Here is a 19,803-nt window from a genome sequence, read left to right as displayed (position 1 = left end):
CCCTGACACTTTGGGTACATTTAAACTGCAGCTGGGGAGCATGCTCCTGTGACCACATGAAAACACAAACTAGCTCTGATCCAGCTAACACACTAAAATTAGCATTGTGGTCACAGCGGCTCGGGCTAGCCACCCATGTACAATACTTAAGATCATGGGCCGGATTGTGCTCGGGTGGCTCATCCTTACAGCCATGCTGCTATTTTTAGCACACTGGCGTGTTCAAAGCTAGAGCTTGTATGTCGACCTGAGATGGGGTGTTCAATTCCTAGCTGCAGTGTAGCCATTTCCTGTGTCAGAAGACAGCCTGCCCACTCAGGCTCTGACCCACGGCTCCAGACAGGTGAAGATTGCAATTCCTTTAGGGATTCTGCTCTCCCCTACTTGGGGGTGTAAAAGGGTCAGCATGACAATGAACAAGCCAACCAGGACTCACCCAGGGGTTGTCAGCATTAACAGTTGACTAGTCAATTCCTAGCCAGTATCTGCTGGCTAGCCCCCACCCCCTTCCTTGCCTTGATCCCACTTACCCACTCTCCTGTTGCCTTAATGGGCTAACCTGCTAGTCGTTACTGGTTCTGGATGATAATCCCTTCCTCCCAGGTGTATGCTCTTGGGCTATAATCACCCAACTCTGCTCACTAAATCCTGAGGGAAGAGGTAGAAAGCAGCCCCCAAAGGCCTAGGGAAGGCTCACTGGGTACTTGAAGGACTGGTGACAGGTTATCTTGTAAAAATGGGGCCTCTGTTTTGAGAGAGGCAGAGGCAGATTCTGGAGCACTGGCATAGTGTGCTCCCAGCAGTGAGCTGCTGTGTTATGTATCTGCTCCCCAGGGGGTTTTTAGGTGTCCCACAGATAGAAGCCATTGCTGTGTCTAATCTCGAGCTGACAAAGGCATGGCTGATGGTGGCACGTGTGATGGTGCTCATCTGACAATCATGTCACCTCATCTTTGTCAGGATCGAGCCTCAGCCACTAACTCTCATCTATGTGCCAAAGCCATCAGTCTCTCTTCTCTTCCACCCCTCTCCTCCACAGTTATATACATACTGAGGGGGACTGATGGAACTCTGGGGCATTCATCCTTGGAGGAAGAGCCGTTGCCCAAAACTACTCTGGGAACTCCGATAGGAAGGAAATAGATTTGCTTAAGAGCAGCCCCCTCTGCTGCTGCTAGTCAACACCTCGTGATGGGTAGTAACTAGCTAGGATGGGGGGGCCAAAGCATGGAGAATGGAATTAAATTCCACCAACAGCTCCAGTATTCGTCCAACATCTCAGAGCGCCGCTGGCCAAAACCCAAGCTGAGAGAGCTGGGCATTGAGAGCTTTCCCTGTGAGCATGCACAGTAGAGTCTAGTCTAGATCCTTGTATTTCAAACTCTCACAGTAATGACAAAGCTTTTCTAGGATATGAGGGTCTGTATGCAGCCACCTGGCAGACCTAACTCAGACTGGCCAGGCTGCCTGCCTCTTGGAAAAGATCAGGACTCTGCAGGCAACAATCCAGTTTTTCTTTGGCTACTGCATAAGCACAAAGGAACTTGGTTGCACTTCAGCAGCTTTTGGCATGGAACTTGCACTCCTCTTTGAGTTGTCATAGGTCACATGTGCTTAGCGGGGCGATCCTTGAGGGGGAAGGTGTCTCAGTGGACACTGTTGACTGTTTATTCTCAGATGATAAAGTCCTACCAACCATCAAAGCAGGAGTTCTCTGAGGAAAATCCTGTTGCGTTCCCCGATGCCCATTAGAAAGTTCTGTTCCCAGTTGCCTCTGATGGCAGACCAAAGCCTTGGCCCACAGGAGGTAATGGTTGGCCCGTGATATGGGCAAAACAACCAATTGTCAGACTTCTAATCGCCCCATTGTGGTGCATTTAGGGTGGAAGTCGACACAGTAGCTAGACACCTGCGGCTGGTCTGTGCCAGCCAACTTGGATCCGTGGGGCTCGGGCCGCTGAGCGGGTTCATTGCTGTGTAGACTTCCCAGGGTTCCAAGACCCTGCAAGGTGGGAGGGCTCCAGAGCTTGGGCTGCAGCCTGAGCCTGGAAGTCTACACAGTACTGAGAGCCTCCCACTGGCACAGACCACCGTGGGTGTCTAGCTGCTGTGTAGGCAGACCCTAGTACAGTGGTTTTTCAAACACATACACTGACCCTCGTCGGGTACGTGAGAAAAATCCTGTAATGGCAGACGCTGCGTTTTATTTAAACTTGGCAATCTAATCAACATTGAATCTCCCTTCAATCAAACTGTATTGCTGTAAGTTTCCTTTCTGCTGTGCAACTCCAAATCAGAGGTTTACAAGCTTTGGGGTGTGCTCCCCTAGGGAGGCTCAGAGGAGCATTTGTGGGAGCAAGTAGTAGCAGTAGCAACTCTCCATTGTTTTTTAGCTTAGTGCCCCCCCCCAATCCAGATGGGCTGGATGGTTCACCTCAGAGGGATGAAGGTGACGTTCCATTCCTGAGCCCTGCCAAACGATGTTGCTGCTCCCCCCGAATGTTTCTCCATGCCCCCAAGGGGGCTGCCCCACAGTTTGAAAAACTCTAGAAGCTGTTGCTAAATGGAAGGCAGAAATCTGGGAGGGAGGCACATGACCCTGCATACCCCCAATCTCTCCACCGTTTCTGCCCATCTCAGATGGGGGTACACGGTAGACTACCTTATTTGGAAAGGGGTATGCAGCCCAAAAAGTTTGAAAACCACTGCCCTAGTAGAATTGGTTAGCAGGTCTGAGCTGCGTTGTGTAATATGTCAGAACTACCCCTTCACCAGCCCAGGCCAGTAAGGCCTCCCGAAAACTCCAGGAGCTCTACCCAGCCCTCAGCAGAGCTGCTGTGGGTTTCACCTCGTGGATGTGTTCTCCAGTTACGCTAAACACAACTTCAGAAAATGATTCACAACACTGTGTGGAGACGGGCTGCTCTGTTCTACCGTGTGGGCTTTTCAGACTGCCAACGTTGGCCTACCTCCGCTCTTGATGAGGTGTAAGGCCAAACTTCCATTCGCTTCAGTAGAGGCAGAGTCAGGTCAGTGCTGAGCACTTGGGGAAAAGCTCCTGCTTGTTTGTAGGAGGCATGACTGCTGAGGCCTTATGTCAAAGGATCGTTTTAGGTTTTGCAGTTGCATACCAGTAACTAGACTTGATCTTTCAGCAGCCAGGCACCCTCCTTGTTACACTGTGGGCCTGGACACTGTGTATTTGGAGTTGCAGGGCCTTGTGATCCAACAGTTGGCGGGGGGGGAAGCAGTCCAGCACCATATAGCTTTAGCAGTTTCTGAGATCTGCTCAGAATAGGCTCCTTCTAGGCCTGTGCTCTCTTTGGTGCTCATCCAGGGTGCTTTGCAGGCAGTTTCAGTAATGCAGCGGAGGTTACTCTGACTTTTCCCAGTGCATGTTACCATATGTTTTAGTTTGAAAAGGGTAGAGGTGGCTTGTCATTGCTGAATTGTACTAGTCATTTATGAGATGATGGAAAACTTGCATGGCACTCCAGCAAGACCTTGAGCATAAAACAAACTGGTATAAAGCAACAGCCCAGGCAAGAGAGTGTGAGAACAAGGGAGGAAGGATTCCAGGAGGGGAAATTAATATGAAGATGGGAAGAAGGTATTTGGTGGATGAGTCTTCCCTGCTTATGGAGGCAGGGTGGGGGAGGAGAGCTGTGCGCAAGGGCATGGAGGGAGGGTGTTCTCATGGACAAGGCACCTGCCCTGGGACTCAGGGCAGGGTTTGGTAAGGATTAACAATCTGAAGTTGGAAAAATAAAACATGAACGCCCCAGCACAGACCTAGTAGACGTGTCCTGGGGAAATCTCGCTGTACTACAATAGGTTGCCGTTTCCCAAATGGAACGTGCTGCTCTGCTGACATGAACAGTTTTCAATGTAGCCTTGACTTCCTAAACATCTCCCCTTTTTCCTCTGCAGTATGATTCCTGCCAAGTTTCTGGTGGAAGGAGCACAAGTCATCGGAACTAAAGCCAAAGCTCTGATTAGCTCACTGCTGGAGAAATATGACTTTGCGGAGGTAAGCTGGCTGGTGGCCGGGAGAAGGCAGCGAGAAGAGTGTAGGGGTAACCTATGGTGGATAATGCTTGTGGTCCTGTTCAGTTCCAGACTTGCGAGGTCCGGCATTGTAAAAATGCCTTTGCTTGTTCAATGGAACACACATCTGGCTGGAAAATAGTCTATTCTGGTGACACGATGCCCTGTGAGGCCTTGGTCCAAATGGGTGAGTTGAAAACGCACTGTAATCGCTTTGCCAACAGCCGTTAGCCTGTTAGTGATTAAAAAAGATGTCTGTAAACCCTCCCTAATCTGCTCTTGCAAGTGTTGGGGTGTGTCATCTCAAAATGCAGGGAAGCGGTCTTTGGCTCCGAGTAGAGACTATGCTAATATGAGCACAGAAAAAGATCTGTATGTTAAACCATGTGCTACTAGTATTATGACTAACACTAGCTACGTCGGAAGAAGTGGATATTCACCCATGAAAGCTTATGCTCCAATACGTCCCTTAGTCTATAAGGTGCCACAGGACTCTTAGTCTGGATCTGTAAAAGCGGCAAACACGGCTACCCCTGTGATACCTACCTATGCTGGTCAGTGGGGACAAGCATTGGGATGCATTCTTTTTGCCTTTCTTTGTGGGTTCACTGCTGGAAATATTGGGGGTATAGAAGCACACTTGTCCCCTAATAAACATAGTACATGTCTACTTGATTGATTCTCCCTGTCCGACATGGTATGTTCCACCAGAAGGATGGAATGAATATGTGGTCTTATACAGGAAAAGACACTACGCTGCTGATCCATGAAGCAACGTTGGAGGATGGCTTGGAAGAAGAGGCAGTAGAGAAGACGCACAGGTAGAGTATTTCTGGGAAACTGGTTCTCTCTTCCTAGGAGTGAGATACAGAACTGGGGCTTGGCCCTCAGAACTGGTGATGAAGGAGGTTTCTGCTTCCCAGGGTGTCCTGCGTGCGCACAGATCTCCAGGCTCTGGAGGATCCCAGTTAGAGAGTTCCACCTCCTATTGATGGTGAACTAACTGGTTCTGTAACCTGGATGCAAGGGGCATCCCCTTAGGATAGGGAGCTGTTACTGTACAGCTGGGTAGCTGGAGAAATGTGCTCTGCTAGAGGGGCCCTTAGCTGTTTACCCATGGCATTGGGGTGAGGACTTGGATCATTTGGCACCCTTCTTTTCAATTCACTTTGGAACCCATCTGAGCTACGTCTCTCGGGATTGGTATGTGCCTTGTGATTTGTCAATTCAAAGGGGGTGAGAAGGGGAGCACTGTGCCCTACATGGATGCAGACAAGACCCAAGCACAGGGTCTTGGGAAAGGGGGTGGAATGTAGGTGTGGTTCTGGTACATGGGATGGGGTGCGGGGGAAGGAAGATGGGAACGACAAGCTGGCACCACCAGTGACAAGCATGCAACTAAACCCCATGCTCCCAGAATTCTTCTAAAAAAATGGTGAACACCCAGCTCACTGCAGCCTTACTTGCCCCCTCCTCATTGCTGGAGGGGCAAGTGTGACTCACTCTCTGTATGCCATATCTGCTGATGAGCAAGCTGTCTTCGTGCACTGGCTGATAAAATAAGAGCAATTCAAGTTCTCATGCACTTGAGCTCCAGCTGGCATGTTTTGCCTGTGTTGGGTAAAGGCTAGGGGCGTTAGCACTTGGTAACGCTGCCTCCCAGTCCCCTCATGGAGAGGGCTGTGCTGTCTGGCCTTTGTCCAATCACCAGAGTTCTACTAACAGTTCAGTCTCGCTCCCCTGTGCCTGATTGTTCCCCGCTCCCCTTGCAGCACGACATCCCAGGCAATTGGGGTTGGGATGAAGATGAATGCAGAATTCATCATGCTCAATCACTTCAGCCAGCGGTATGCCAAGATCCCGCTCTTCAGTGCAGATTTCTCTGACAAGGTTGGAATCGCATTTGATCACATGAGAGTAAGTTGGGAACTTGGAGCCAGGCTCTCAAGGGAGCTGGGCTGAAAATCAGGACATTTGCAGATCTGTTGCTGAACCCAGGATAGTAGGCTTTCAATGAGCTTCCCAGGCATAGTGGGTTCCACTGGCGGCGCTTTCCTGGGTACAGGGATCTCCACTAGAGGTTGACTGTTTGCTTAGCAGCTGGAGGTGAAGTCTTCATTTGCCACAATCAGTATGCTTGGGTAAACTTGACAGCTGGGGAGGTGTCCAGAGGGAGCTCTTCTGAAGAAGGCTAGCTTTGCAGCTATTGGCCTTTCATGGCATTGAAACATAGGGGAGTTCATGTCTGCAGTGTTCGCTGGCTGCCAGCTTCGTGCCCAGGAGCCTGCCTTGCCTGGTCCCACTGGCGTAGAGGCCAAGAGGAGGAGTGTGAAAAGAGAGGGCTTTTCTGTGCCACTTGCACAGTAAGAACTGAAAAGCTACTTGTCCAGAGGGAACCCTGTGGGGCAATGTTAGAGCAGCTGCTCCCAGGTGACAGTGGAACCCCTCCCTCTGTGTGAGCGAGGTGCATGCCTTGTCAGGAGTAAGACTGACTTGCATACACATCTAGGATCTGAATTCCCCTTGGCACTAACCTAATCCTCTGCAGAATGGGGATTCGAGCCTTCCGGTCTCCAATAGCATAGGAAAGTGCCTCTAACATGGGTTTCTGAGAGAACTGCACCCCTTCCTCCTGCTTACCCTTCCAGTGCTTTCTGCTGCCACCACAGCACTTCCATAGTAATTACCACATCTAAATAGGTCAAGTTGTCTCCCAGAAAGATGCCTTTGTATGCATTGGCCCTCTCTAAATCGGTGTTCTAGATATGCTCCTGTGTGCGATCGACGCGGGTTGCCTGTCTGGAGAGGACACAGTGGCCCACAAAGTGCCTCTGCATGTCAAAGAATTATTGCTACCTTAGGTATAATCGGGGCACTGAGTGCCATCCTCCCCTTCCCCTCACTTCATTGCATTCTTTCTGGGTGTCTTTACTCTGCAAAAAGCTACAAAACACAAACTTGTTGCTCTTGCTTATTGAACTGAACAAATACTAGCTGAAGGGTTGGTGCCCTTTGACTTTTATATTGTATATTCCCTGCCTTGTGCACAGAAGAGCTCTTTTTACATAATGCCTTCTCTGGGGATTCTGAGTTAAATAGAAAAGGAAACACCCACTGCCCCGTATTGCAATCTGGACCCCACTGGGCAGGGTGCTGGACAGACATAATGAGTGTCCCTGGTCTAAATAGCTTGCAGTGTAACTGGACAAGACAATGGATAGAAGGGGAAACAGAAGCACAGAGCAAAATGCTATTCCTCTGCTATGTCCTCTCCCTGTGAATTTCAACCTGTGACTGATCACCTTTCAGGTGTGTTTTGGGGACTTTGTGACAATCCCTAAACTAATCCAACCCCTGAAGGCTCTGTTTGCCGATGAGATCGTGGAAATGGAGGAGCGGAAGGAGAAGCGGGAGCTGCGCCTGTTGAAAGAGGCCATTGTAGCTTCAGAGAAGCTGGCAGACAGCGAGAACAAGGCTAGCAAGTCGATCCCAGGCTCAAAGAAACGGGAACATGCAGAGAACCATCAGGAAGGGCCGAGCAAGAAGCTTAAAACAGCAAACTGAGCTGAGTAGTAGATGGCTTGTGAAGAAAGTAGCTCTGACCATGCTGTACTCACCCTGCCTTGCTCTCTCCAAGCTTTGAGGAGTGTGGAGTTCTGCAGACCTCCTCAGTGAGGGCATGGGGTGCTTGTGGCGATGGGCTGGCAACGCCTACAACTGCTACATGGGTTGGATTCCCCATTGTACTGATGTTACCAAGCATATAATAAGCAGTGACAAGGTCTCTGGCCCATGTCCGCACATGCAGTTCATGCTTCTCAACATGCTACCAGCCCATCTCTCAACTTCCAGCTGCCTTTCTTCCCTCTCAAGTGTTTTTATTTATTTTTTGGTTTTAGACTGAAAGCTGTTGCATGTAACAGCAGTTGTGATGACAGGAAATCGCTTAAGATGAGGTCCACAAAACCCCCGTGGGGCCATGGAATCTCCCAGAGTATGTTGGGAAAGCCCCTGCTTACTGTTGTGGGAATGTAACAATGTAAATAAGGGTCTGAACCCAGAGGGTAAGATGAGGTAATTCCATAATAAAATGGGACCTGATTTAACAGTTTATTTTGGAGCTTGAGCTCCACTGGAACAGAGGAATCTCGAGTAATTTTGCAGTGTTCATCTTTATTACTATGCCTTTCTCAGTTTGATTCTATAAATTCTGCTTGCTAGCAGATCGTTGCAGATGTGATCTCTTCATAGTGCTGATCTGAACAAAACAAACTGGGAATAGCTGAGTATGACCCTGATCCCAAATTGCTGTTGTAGTCCTGCTGGAAAGACCAGAATCTCACATGCTTGAGCTATGGGTAGGGATTCATGCCCCCTCTAGCATTACTCTGTATCACTTGAGTGCAGGGAAAATAATCTTCCTCTGCCCACTTTTGTTAGTGTAAATAAGGAGCTGATACCAAAGTTGGATGCTTCTCCTCTACTGCTCCAGGGGGAAGAGACTGAAGTGCTAAAAAGGACAGCATTGCTGTAAAGCTTTTTCAGTCAGAGGGCCACATGGCTGGTTAGACTCCAAAGGACTGAGTTCATCTAGCTGATCAAGTACTGGATAAGGGGAAAGGAAAGGGTCACAAGTGAACTAACATAACGGAGGGTGTGCTGCTGACAAAACAGCACTCCTTTGCTAACCAGTGGAACAATTTACCAAGGGCCATGAAGGATTTTCCATCAAGATTGGATTTTTTTTAAAAAAAGATTCTTTAGTTCAAAGGGAAGTAGTGGGGGTGTTCTGTGACCTGTGCTCTATGGGAGGTCAGATTAGATCAGGGGTTCTCAAACTGGGGGTCAGGACCCCTCGGGGTCACAAGATTATTACGGGGGGGGGTTGCACGCTGTCAACCTCCACCCCAAACCCTGCTTTTCCTCCAGCATTTATAATGGTGTTTAATGTATTTAAAAGTGTTTTTAATAAGGGGGGTCGTACTCAGAAGCTTGCTATGTGAAAGGGGTCACCAGTTTAAAAAAATAATAAAAAAAAAGTTAGCCACTGGACTAGATGATCAGTGGCTCCTTCTGACCTTGAATCTCTGAATCTGATGCTGTCAAACTAGTGGTGTTCCTTACTTGGTTCAGCTGTGTTTTTATTGCAACAGGTGTATGTGCATTTATGGGCCGACCCTGTTTAATTGTCTGAAACTTAATCAGAAGTTTTTTCCTGTACTGAAAGCTAATTTTAAGCAACTAATCCTATATGAAAGGTTTGCTCAAGAAATGGTGGTAGCAAAGCTTTAAGAATGCTAAATCTTCAGTATGAGTGAAAATTGAGACAAATTGGCTAAATAACAAATCATTTGTGGTTTAGCAGGGCTGTAACATCATCTACAGAGGGAAGCTATAATGACAAGTACAATTCAATACTGCACAAAGTCTCAAGGTTTTGAGACTGACACTTTTATCCCCTAGGAATGCAGCCCTGTGTAGTGTAAAATAGCTGCTGTTCAACAAGGCACAGTGATGGCACACTAATAAGTCTCCTGTTTGACAAAAGGTTGAGACACATAGGAAGTAATAAAGAATTGTTTTAGGAAAGCTATTACTAAAATGCAGGCAAAAGAGTTCTGGGAAAATCTGAACCCATCCAATGCAGTAAGTCTCCAGCTGAAAGTAGGAATTGTTTCACAAGTCTGTAGAGCCATTGCCACCAAGTCATGGATAAATGGAGGGATTGAATAAGAATAGAAAAAAAACCCCTGTGCTGTACCAGTCTTCCACACCAAGGCAAGAGCAATCCTGGCTCTTTACTTATGCTAATTACTTAGTAAGTAAATGGAAAAGTTACTCAGTACCCTCTGGGCAGCTGTAGTGGAGGGGATGGGCAGGGCAGGGCAGGGCTAAAGCTAGATACAGTATTTCCACTCATCTGTCATTCTCACTGCAAAGTCAGGGACATCTTGTGGTGCACATGTGAATTGCTCTGGCTGGAGCTTGGCTAGGGCTAACTGCTTCCTCAGGGTGAGATTGCCCTCTTGTTCCCCACGTTGAAATGGGGGCTGCTACCCCCACCCACATACTCTTGTTTTCTCCCTGCTGCTGCACCTGTCATTTCTGCCATACTGTCCAACACTCAGCAGCCCCTGTCTAGAAACACAGCTGGCTTCTGTCTACCCTGCCCAGATAAAGAAACCTGGTACCTCCCTTTCCCTGCTCTGCAAGAATGGCTGGTACAATATAGGCTCCTCTCACTAGGCTGGGCAGCCTTGTGAGGTTGTGCCCCCCTCAACCGGGGGCTGCATGTCCTAGGGCTGCCCTCTGGCTCTGGGAGTTTTACAGGAAATGGGGTTTTGTGCTGGTTTTGGGAGACCCAGCAAAGTGCCCCACAACAAGCTGCTGGCTGAGGTGGTACCACTGCCACAGGCAGAGTGAGCACATACATGGCAAGGACCAGCTCTGGCGGAAAACGTTACGTGAGAGCCAAGACGAAAGGTCCATCTAACCCAATATCTGGTCTTCTGACAGTGACCAATGCCAGGTACCCTAGAGGAAATGAACAAAACAGGCAATCAAGTGATCCATCCTCTGTCATCTACTCCCAGCTTCTGGCAACCAGGGGCTAGGGACATGATCCCTGCCCATCCTGGCTCATAGCCACTGATGGATCTATCCTACAGGAACTTCTCATTCTTTTTTAAAACCAGGTATGCTTTTGGCCTTCACAACTTCTGCTAGCGAGGAGTTTCACAAGTTGACTGTGTGTTGTGTGAAAAAACATTTCCTGTTGTTTTAAATGTGCAGACCATTTCATGTGGTGAGCCCTAGGTTTGTGTTATGAGAAGGAGTAAATAGCACTTCCTTGAAGTCTGTTTTAGTAATCTCCCCTCATACCGAAGCTGTTCCAGGCCATCATCATTTTTGTTGCCCTTTTCTGTACCTTTTCCAGTTCCAATATAGTGTTGCTCCCTCTACTACAGGGAGTGTCTCCATGAATATCTTCTTGGGCCAGTCCCACCTCCACATACAGAGTCTGATCCAGAGAAGTTGGAGGGTGACAATCCTAGCCCCTTAAGTCAATGGCCCATGGTTTCACCTTGAGACTGTAGGCCCTATGGTGAGTAGCATGTCTACAGCCAGCTTACCTGCACTGACCCCAGCATGATTTGTAGTACCATAGTGCTAGGTGCTGTACAAGCACAACAATTTCTGCCTCCAAAGAGTTTACAGTCTCTAAGACAAGACAACACAGGGGAGTACAAGGAGAGAATAGTGAGCAGTGTGAAGGGCAGTGGTCTCAGGACACCAGCAGCCTAACTTGTCAAGTTTTTGTAGGCCTGGAGAATTTGAAGGAGTGCAATCAAGTTAGGCCTGGTCTACACTTCCAACTTAGAGCTAGTTACATCACTGAGGGCTGTGAAAAATGTCATGTCCAAGAACTCTTCCGTCAACCTAGCTACCACATCTGAGGGATTAATTACATGGACAGAAAAAACCCTTTCTGTTGATTTAGGAAGCATCTACCCTATGGCGCTATAACTGTGCTGCATAATGTAGCCATACTCAGTTTTGCAGATATTTATGGGGAGCTTTTCCAAGCTTGTGGGGCAGCATGAGAGAGAGCACAAAGGGGCTTATTTAAAAATAACAAGGGGGTGATCAGAAGTGGAATTAGACATCTTGATAGTGAATGAGATGATAGGGTGGGGATATGCCATGAAGGCCATAAGCAGGTGGCTACTGGTCTAGACCTGGGGCTGGTTTCTGCCCTTCTGCTCACCCAAACCTGCAAAGCACTATGCCTCTTGCGATACTCACACAGTCTGCAGGTCTGTCACATATTCCCACACAACCAGCAAACTATCCCATGCTGATTGCCTTGAGAGAGACTTCCCCCACATAGTGCCTGGTAGAAGGGGCACTTGGCTACTGGCAGAGTCAAGAGCCCCTGGGTTGTAATCCCTGCTCTTCATGTTTCCGTTTCCTTCATTCTTACAGCCCTCTTGGGGAGAGAATAGCTGCTATTCTCCAGCTTCACAGCTAAGAGCCCAGGGGCTGGATGAGCTCAAAGCAGAGACTAGAATGCAGCTCTAATGTGACTGTCTCAAGGCTTGCTTTCTTTGCCATGCTGTCTTTTGGAAAGATTGGACTCAATTATCTCCTTGTGAAACACACCACAAATCTCTGTCCTGCTAGAGTGGCTTTAAGAGTCTGTTGCTGCTTGCCTGATATTGGGTGTAGTTGTTCAGCTCAAGTAATCAAGGAACCTGCATTTAGATCCAGAGAATACAAGTTCAGCCCCTGAAGATGACCCACCAGGTCACTGTTACACTTGGCTGTTCTGCTGCTAGACCATATTCTGCTCCCAGAGGCAGGGGGAGAGCTCAGGGATCCTCACACCCAGATTTCTAGCACTAGTTCACAAACAGTTGTCACCCCGTGGTAAAAGGTGTATTGTAGCTCCCTGTATGGGCTGCTCCTCACAGAGGATAATAGCAAGGCTTCACCAGCAGTTTTTCTGATATTATTTGTATTGTCAAAAGAAAAGGAGGACTTGCGGCACTTTAGAGACTAACAAATTTATTTGAGCATAACCAGTGATAAATTTGTTAGTCTCTAAGGTGCCGCAAGTCCTCCTTTTCTTTTTGCAGATACAGACTCACAGGGCTGCTACTCTGAAACCTAGTTGCAGTGTGGTAGTGCCCGGGAGCTCAGTCACGGGCGAGGACCCCACTGTGCTACCCACTCTGCAAACCCAGAGTCCCTGGCTCAGACACTGTACTGCCTAAGCGGTAGGTGGCTGTGCCTTGGATCTGAAGGTTCAAACCCTGCTTGGGGGGTAAAAACCAGCATAAAGCCTGAGCCTGCTCCCGTTCATTTCTGCCTCGCTGTCTACGGCCCCAGGGAGCCCACAACCACCCTCCTTGCACCAGCCACGTTGGCCTGTGGGAGGAGGCAGCTCAGCCTGGGGGCGATGTCATGCCCAGCTTGGGTAGACAACAGACGCCTGCTAGCTCAGGGGTGGGCAAACGTTTTGGCCCGAGGGCCGCATTTGGGAATAGAAATTGTGTGGCGGGCCGTGAATGCTCAAAAAATGGGGCTTGTGGTGAGGAGGCAGGTGCCACAGTCCCTCGCCCTCATCACGGAGCAGGAGGTACCGGGGCTCCGGGGCCACCTGCCCGCGGCTCAGGGGCCCCGACCCGGGCAGAGCCACAAGCCGCCGCCGCCGCCTCCTGCCGCGCAGAGCTTGGCGGGCCGGAGGGAACCTCAGGCGGGGGCGGAGCCGCGTCCTGTCCCGTCCCCAGAGCAACCGCAGCTCCGCCCTGTACACACGGTCGCCGGGGAGCCTCCGAGCGCAGCCCTCGCGGGGCGTCCTGCCGGCAGCGCCATGGCCAGCCCGGAGGGGGAGGGGGGGTCCCCCGCGGCGGACGCCCCCGGCTCGGACCCCCGCGCCCGGCTGCTCGGGGAGCGCGCGGTGCGGAGCCTGCGGCTGGAGCCGGAGCGCTGGGAGCGCTGCGCGGGCAGCCCCGAGGCGCAGCCTCTGCTGCGGGCCTTCCTGGAGGGCGCCGCGGGGCAGCCGCCGCCGCTGCTGCTGGTGACGCTGAGCCCGGCGGGGCAGCTGGCGCTCAGCACCCGGCTCCCCGCCTGCCCCGGCCGCAGCAAGGCGCTGTTCTTCCTGCGCAGGGGGCCCGGGCCGCTGAGCGCCCCGCCCGGCCCCGGGGAGCTGCTCTACGGGGACCTGCCCGCCTCCTGCCTGGATCACTTCGCCGCCCTGGTGGAGGAGGTAGGCGGGGCGTGGGGGCGGAGGGAGGGGAGCCCAGGAGCAGCCCCTTCCCCTCGGCGGTTGTGGGCCCGGGCGGCTGCCCCCCTTCTGGCCTGGCTCCAGGTATGTAGCAGCTGGGGGAGCCGGCGAAGTGCCCCGCCTGGCCGTGCTAGTGCCCGGCCCGGCCCGGCCCGGCCCCAGGAGGGAACCTCTCTGGTTTCCACCTTAGTTCAGAGATCTGTGAGCCACCCCCACCCTGGAGACTAGCACATTTATTAGAGCATAAGCTTTGGTGAGCTACAGCTCACTTCATCGGATGCAGTTTTTTCCACCAAATGCATCCGATGAAGTGAGCGGTAGCTCACGAAAGCTTATGCTCTAATAAATGTGCTAGTCTCTAAGGTGCCACAAGTCCTCCTTTTTCTTTTTGCGAATACAGACTAACACGGCTGCTACTCTGAACCCCCCACCCTGGAGGCTCTGTCCCCTCAGAATGGCTGAGCCAGCTGGAGGTTAGAAGCTGTGGCCCGGCCAAGCAGTAGGGTCTTTTACCTCAGGGCTCAGCAGCTAGTGCTTGGGCAAGCAGCTTTCAGGGTCAGTCCCTGCGCTGGTGACTCGCCCAGGGGTGTCCCCAGGGACACAGGTCACCATGGTAAAAAGCCACGTTGCTAAGGGGTTGTGTGCAATGTTAAGGCAACATCAAGGAGAACGAGCCGCTCAGGGACAACAATGAAAACTGGAACCCACACAACACAGTGTAATGCTGTGAACCGCGGTGCGTCAGCCCCACATATCCCTGCTCCCAGATACCATCCATTCCCAGAGCAAAGCTGCTCTACTCATCCAAACTCACAGGCCAACAAGATACCCTAATTCTGCCCTTTGTAAGCCCAGGCTAGCCCAGAAGGGAAGTGTTTACAAAACCAAAACACACCTGTAGACAGGACCTGTTTAACGCCAGTGTTCCTGTGGGATTAATCTATATTTCTCATGGTTAGCTTGAATCTGGGTTATTTATGTTTAGAAACTCTCAAGAATTGGGCTTGGGGTGAGGAGTAATATGTCCAACCAATATGTCCTTTTGTTTGTAATCTTAATACTGTGAACTAGAATGTGTTAGTAGTATTTTTCCCAGTAGAGGTGTCACCTAATGACATTTTTTAAAATAAACATTTATTTTGAATGTGTTCAGTAAAAATTTAAGATGGGAAATCTACACAATGATAAGAGTGTATGTGGAAGTAGGTGTGAATGTGGCAGTATTTTGGAGTTGGCATTGTTGTATTAAGACACTGAACCTTCAGCTCACAGTTGTAGGCTACCAACCAAGTTATTTTGATTTTGTGGGGTAGCATATTTGTTTATGTGGAGCAATATTACATCTCAGTCTTTTAGATGGGTTCTGCAATTTGGTAAATCATAATTGCACAGATTGCAGTGTTTGTGTGCTGTGACTTTGTTTGTAAATGGTGATAGGTAGCATATGAGAGGACTTGTAAACTCCAGCTGTTATGTAGAATTTTTTGGGTGTAATAAATCATTTTAGACTGATATCACTGGGACTCCTTTGGTCATGTGTCCTGAGCAGAGTGCATGTTCTGATCACTACTGTGCATATTTCTTTATGGAGCTTTTTGTCCAGATGTAAGCATTGTTTTGTGGCATTCCACAGAGGGTAGAGTTAAGGGTCTGACTGTGGTGACAATAGCTGAGTAGGACTGGTTGGCTGGGGGAATGGGAGGTGTGTGAGTGAGAGAGAGAAGAGGAGGGATGTAGGTGAATGGCTTTGTGCTGTGTTTCCTGGCCTGCACATTTGGGTTTTGCATTGCTGTCTCTCAGCCACCTGAACTGTTTTTCACAAAGTGTCTTTTGTGTTTGAATTTCCCGGTTTTCTTGAAAATAGAGAGAGCGAGGCTGGCTCAAGAGGACTCGACCAAGGAGGCTCCTCCTCCTCCTCCCATGTGCAGTTGCTTTGCACCTCCTGTGTGTGCAGAGTGGGGTGAAGCTGGTCTGGTGCCAAGGGCTGCATGGCTCCCCTGGGTGAATTGCACCAGGGGCTCAGTGCCAACCCCACAGATTTTTCTGGCTTAGGGGATGTTTCAGAGCAGATCGAGGGCAGGAAGAGACAGGCCTGCACCCCAGGGATCCACAGGTACAGTGATGCCCATAGGGACTATGGCAGTGGGAGGTAGGGAGGGCAAGCTAGGGCTATCCGCAGGCTGCTCTAATCTGCTACTGCAGCCTCTGTGCCCTATCTGCCCCAGCATCACATCAGGGCGGTGCAAAGCCTCCCCTTTGGTCCCTGTGCTCACTCAGGAACCCAACGTGCTATAGAAAATCCACACTCAGATTGATCATTCGTGACTCATCTCTGATGTGAACAAACTGCACTACTGGGCTGGATCAGCCACTGACACTGGGGACAGGAGAAGGCCCTTCCACCCAGGGTGGGGCAGGCCGTGCAGATGAGCCCCCAGCTCTGGGGTGATGCCTCTTATGGGAACGCCTCTGCTTGTGTCACATGTGCTGCTCTTTGGCAGAGGGACCGAGCTGGGCCTGAAGGCAGTGCAGGAGCAGCCCAAGCTGCTGAGCAGGCTCCGTCCTCTGCTGAAGATCTTCATGTGATTCTCTCATCTTCCCATTCTCCTAATCTGCCCTGTCAGCCAAGCCCTTGCCTCTGTGAAGGAGAGTGGTACCCCAAGAGGTAATGTACACTGGTCTTGCTGGCTAGGTCAGACTGTCTTCAATGACGTGCAAGGAGGACTTGAAGGAGTCTGAAGATTCTCTCCTTTTGCTAACCAGGGCACCTGACCAGAGCCCAGTGTAGCGGCACCTGTTCTGCTGCAGTAACATGTATGGCCCTAGCAGCTGGGACGTCATGCAATTAAGTTCACTGTTTTAATGGGGATTTTTCATTTTTTAAAAATAATTTCTGTGTGGCTGTCCCCTAGGCAATAGTCTAGTGTACTAAATACCATGAGTTCCTCGCTGTGTGTGATTGTTAACGTGAGAACACTGTACTGAGTGAACACAGGAATTATGGAGATGGTGGCCACAGCTCTGTAGTAAAGGTTGACTTTTCCACAAATGACAAGGATTCAGCTTTTTTATTACGTATGACAGCTTCCCTGCTCCCTCCCCACAATTACAGCACGTGCTCCTTTAACTTCTCTGAGAAGTCATTCGAAGCTCAACATAAATCCATTAATTAGTTTATGAATTAAAATTAATTTAAAAATGGGTCCTTTAAGAACCTTAGCAGCTTATTAGACTCTGCTCAGTCATTGTCTTTTAACAGAGAAATTGGCAGCGATGGATCTTGAGAAAATCTGGTGCAATAATTAGTTGTTTTTGAAGATATAGATAGACGAATAGATAGATATTTAGGATTAATGGTAACTTGAGCCGTTATTTCTTATAATTGAAAGTTTCCCCTTCAGCAGAGGCTGAGGGATAAAGTTCTGCTCTAGAAAAACTTACGAAGAATTGCCCTCTTTCAAAATGGCTGCCATCTCCTGTTCTCATTGGGACTGAAACCACAGGCTACCTTTAACAAAGATAGCCAACCCCTGCATTCTGCTGCACCTCTCTGCGTCCAGCTTAGCTTCACTCCAGTTGGGACCAGTGGGAGGAAGTGTCCATCTTTGGTAAGGACAGCTGATGGTTTCAATCCTATTGAGAACAATTTTGAGATGGTGACCATTTTGAGAATGCCATCTTAACTGAGGGCGAAACCAACTCTTTGGACGTCACCTGAAAACCAATAGGCAGCCAGTAGAGGTCCCAGAGCACCGATGTCATGTGCTGCTGCTAAGATGCACTGCATTGTGCACTGGCTTCAGTTTCTGGGTTGATTTAAGGCCAAGCCCCATGTACAGTGCACTGCAATACTCTAATCCCGAGGTGATAACAGCATGAATAATGGTAACCAGGTCCTCATCTGAAAGAAACGCACAACCTCAGTACAGATGAAGATGGAAAAGAGCCTTCCTAAAAGATGCTGCTATATGATTATGATCATCTAGCAAGAGCTAGGATACAGTATTCCCTCAGTCACAGTGGCTAATACAGTCCTTGCCATATCTTCTGGTTGCTTCCTCCAACCAATAAGCATTGCCTCTGTCTTATTTGGACTGAGCTTCAGCCAGCTACCTCTCATTCAAGTCCCAGTCTCACCCATGTGTAAGCGGGGGAATAGTCCCGCTATTGTGGGGAACTTTCCTGGCTTCTGCACTACCCCGGTGAAGTGGGCTAACGAAAGGATCTGAGTCCTCACTCCCACTTCCTTTACCCAGAGGCCTCCCTGTCCTTGAGGACTCCCCTTCCACTCTCCTGTCTGGCAGAGTCCTTGTAACCCCAACAAGGCTGGGCCCAGGATTTCTGGGGGGCTCGACCCCCAACCCTGCTGTGGTCACCTAGGACAGGGACTAGGGTGTCCGCACTCCAGGGTACTCTCTCTGCACTGGACACTTCTCTGACCCACTGATCATTACATACAATTTAAAGCAAATGCAAGTTATTTAATCAACAGTTAATTTTAAAAAGAATAAGGGAAAATGGGAAAGGTTAAAGGAAACACATCACCCCGTTCTGTGGGCAGGGAACATCACAAACAGTGTCTCTGGAATATCAGGGCAGTTCACAGTCTGTTCCTTGTAAGTCCCAGGCCTTCTTCTCAGGCCCTGACTGTGCTGCAGGGATGCTGTGGGTTGGACACTTGCTCTGGTGGTGGCCACACACTCTCAGGCTCTAGATGGCAGGGCCCTTCTTCACAGCATTGACCCTGCCCTGTCAGGGTTCCCAATCCCCCTCCGAATCTGGCCTGCAGAGCGTCCTGGCTGAGGCGTTTCCCTGTGCTGGGCCCACTGCCCAGGGTCCCCCCTCACTCTCCCCAGCTGCTCACGACACCCAGCTCCGGACTGCTCCAGCTCCACTCTGTCTTAGCGCCAGTTCCACTCTGCCTCAGCACGGCTGCTGCCCTGCCCTGCTTCTCTGGCCCCTCTGTCTCTGGTTGCTACAGCTCTTCTCTCAGGACAGGTCTGCTCTGCAGGCTGCTTCTGTGACTCTGCTCCCAGCGCTGACCTGCTTCCTGGGCTGCTTTTCTGGCCCCTCTAGCTCTGGTTGCTGCAGCTCTCCTCCCAGGGCAAGTCTGCTCTCTCTGGGCTGTGCCTCTGGCTTTGGGGCTGCAGCTCTGCTCCCAGGACAGGGTCTGCTCTCTCTGGGCTGCTTTTCTGGTCCCTCTGGATCTGGCACAGCTCTGCTCCCCAGCTCAGCATGGGTCCCTGCTTTCTCCTTAGCTCGGCCCCACTCTGTCTGACCCAGGCAATTCCAGCTCACAAAGAGGACGGGACCCCCCTGGCCTCCTGACTCCCTGATTAGCCTGCCTGCCCTGTCATTCAGGCTGACCTGGAGCATTGGCCTCTCCCCATTGTTTCTGGGGACTGTCAGTCTCAGGGTCCTGATTTCCCATAGACCCTTCCCCTTTTAGTACTGGGAGATAGTCAACCAAAACACCCCCATTGAATGTTAGTAAGGGGGCAACAGTCCCCTTACACGTGCATCACAGAACAGTAGCTGGTTTGAATCAGACAAATGCACTGCTGGCTGTCAGCATACTGAAAGCACTGGTCTCCTGTATCCTCTCATTACCCTTTCTAACGGCCTTGCACACAAGTGGAACAAGAGTAAAGACATGAGGGGATCTTGCTGGGCTCCAGATGAGTGTCCTCAGTGATGAAGAAAAGTTTCCTAAAGCCACCTTCTGGAGGGAATGGAGTCACCGGAGAGCAACCCCATCTGCTCCTGTAACATTCTGCAGCTTAGGACAAATGCTATTGAAAGCAGCCTGTAGATTTAATCATATCAGCCTGGACACCCAGTCTCCTTCCCTCACTAGGGTGAGATCATTTCTGCTAGAGCAGTTTCTGCTCTGTGCCTTGATAGACAAGGATCAAAGAGACCTGCGACATCTAGGTGTTCTGCAAGGCGTTCTGTGTCTATAATCT

General features: G+C 50.1%; 2 protein-coding genes across 4 annotated transcripts in view; both read left to right on the top strand.

Annotated features, from left to right (window-relative positions):
• The window catches only part of ELAC2 (elaC ribonuclease Z 2), a 32,099-nt gene extending 23,829 nt beyond the window's left edge, over positions 1 to 8,270 (top strand). The window contains exons 20-24 of one of the 2 annotated variants that reach the window (XM_038372016.2): positions 3,931 to 4,030; positions 4,114 to 4,234; positions 4,790 to 4,868; positions 5,820 to 5,964; positions 7,357 to 8,270. In XM_038372016.2, the coding sequence (XP_038227944.2) occupies positions 3,931 to 4,030; positions 4,114 to 4,234; positions 4,790 to 4,868; positions 5,820 to 5,964; positions 7,357 to 7,611 (700 nt within the window). In that variant the 3' untranslated portion in view covers positions 7,612 to 8,270. The remainder of the gene's footprint in view (positions 1 to 3,930; positions 4,031 to 4,113; positions 4,235 to 4,789; positions 4,869 to 5,819; positions 5,965 to 7,356) is intronic. The other variant, XM_038372017.2, reaches the window with a different exon arrangement.
• A 5,115-nt stretch (positions 8,271 to 13,385) lies between these two features.
• Positions 13,386 to 19,803, top strand: part of DNAH9 (dynein axonemal heavy chain 9) — a 402,978-nt gene continuing 396,560 nt past the window's right edge. For both annotated transcript variants that reach the window (XM_038371718.2, XM_043496454.1), the window contains exon 1: positions 13,386 to 13,819. In XM_038371718.2, coding sequence (XP_038227646.1) covers positions 13,424 to 13,819 — 396 coding nt within the window. In that variant the 5' untranslated portion in view covers positions 13,386 to 13,423. The remainder of the gene's footprint in view (positions 13,820 to 19,803) is intronic.

This window comes from Dermochelys coriacea, chromosome 14 (genome assembly GCF_009764565.3).
Source record: "Dermochelys coriacea isolate rDerCor1 chromosome 14, rDerCor1.pri.v4, whole genome shotgun sequence".
Lineage (NCBI taxonomy): Eukaryota > Metazoa > Chordata > Testudines > Dermochelyidae > Dermochelys > Dermochelys coriacea.
Note: the sequence above shows the minus strand (reverse complement) of the source record. Positions and strands in the feature narration are given on the sequence as shown.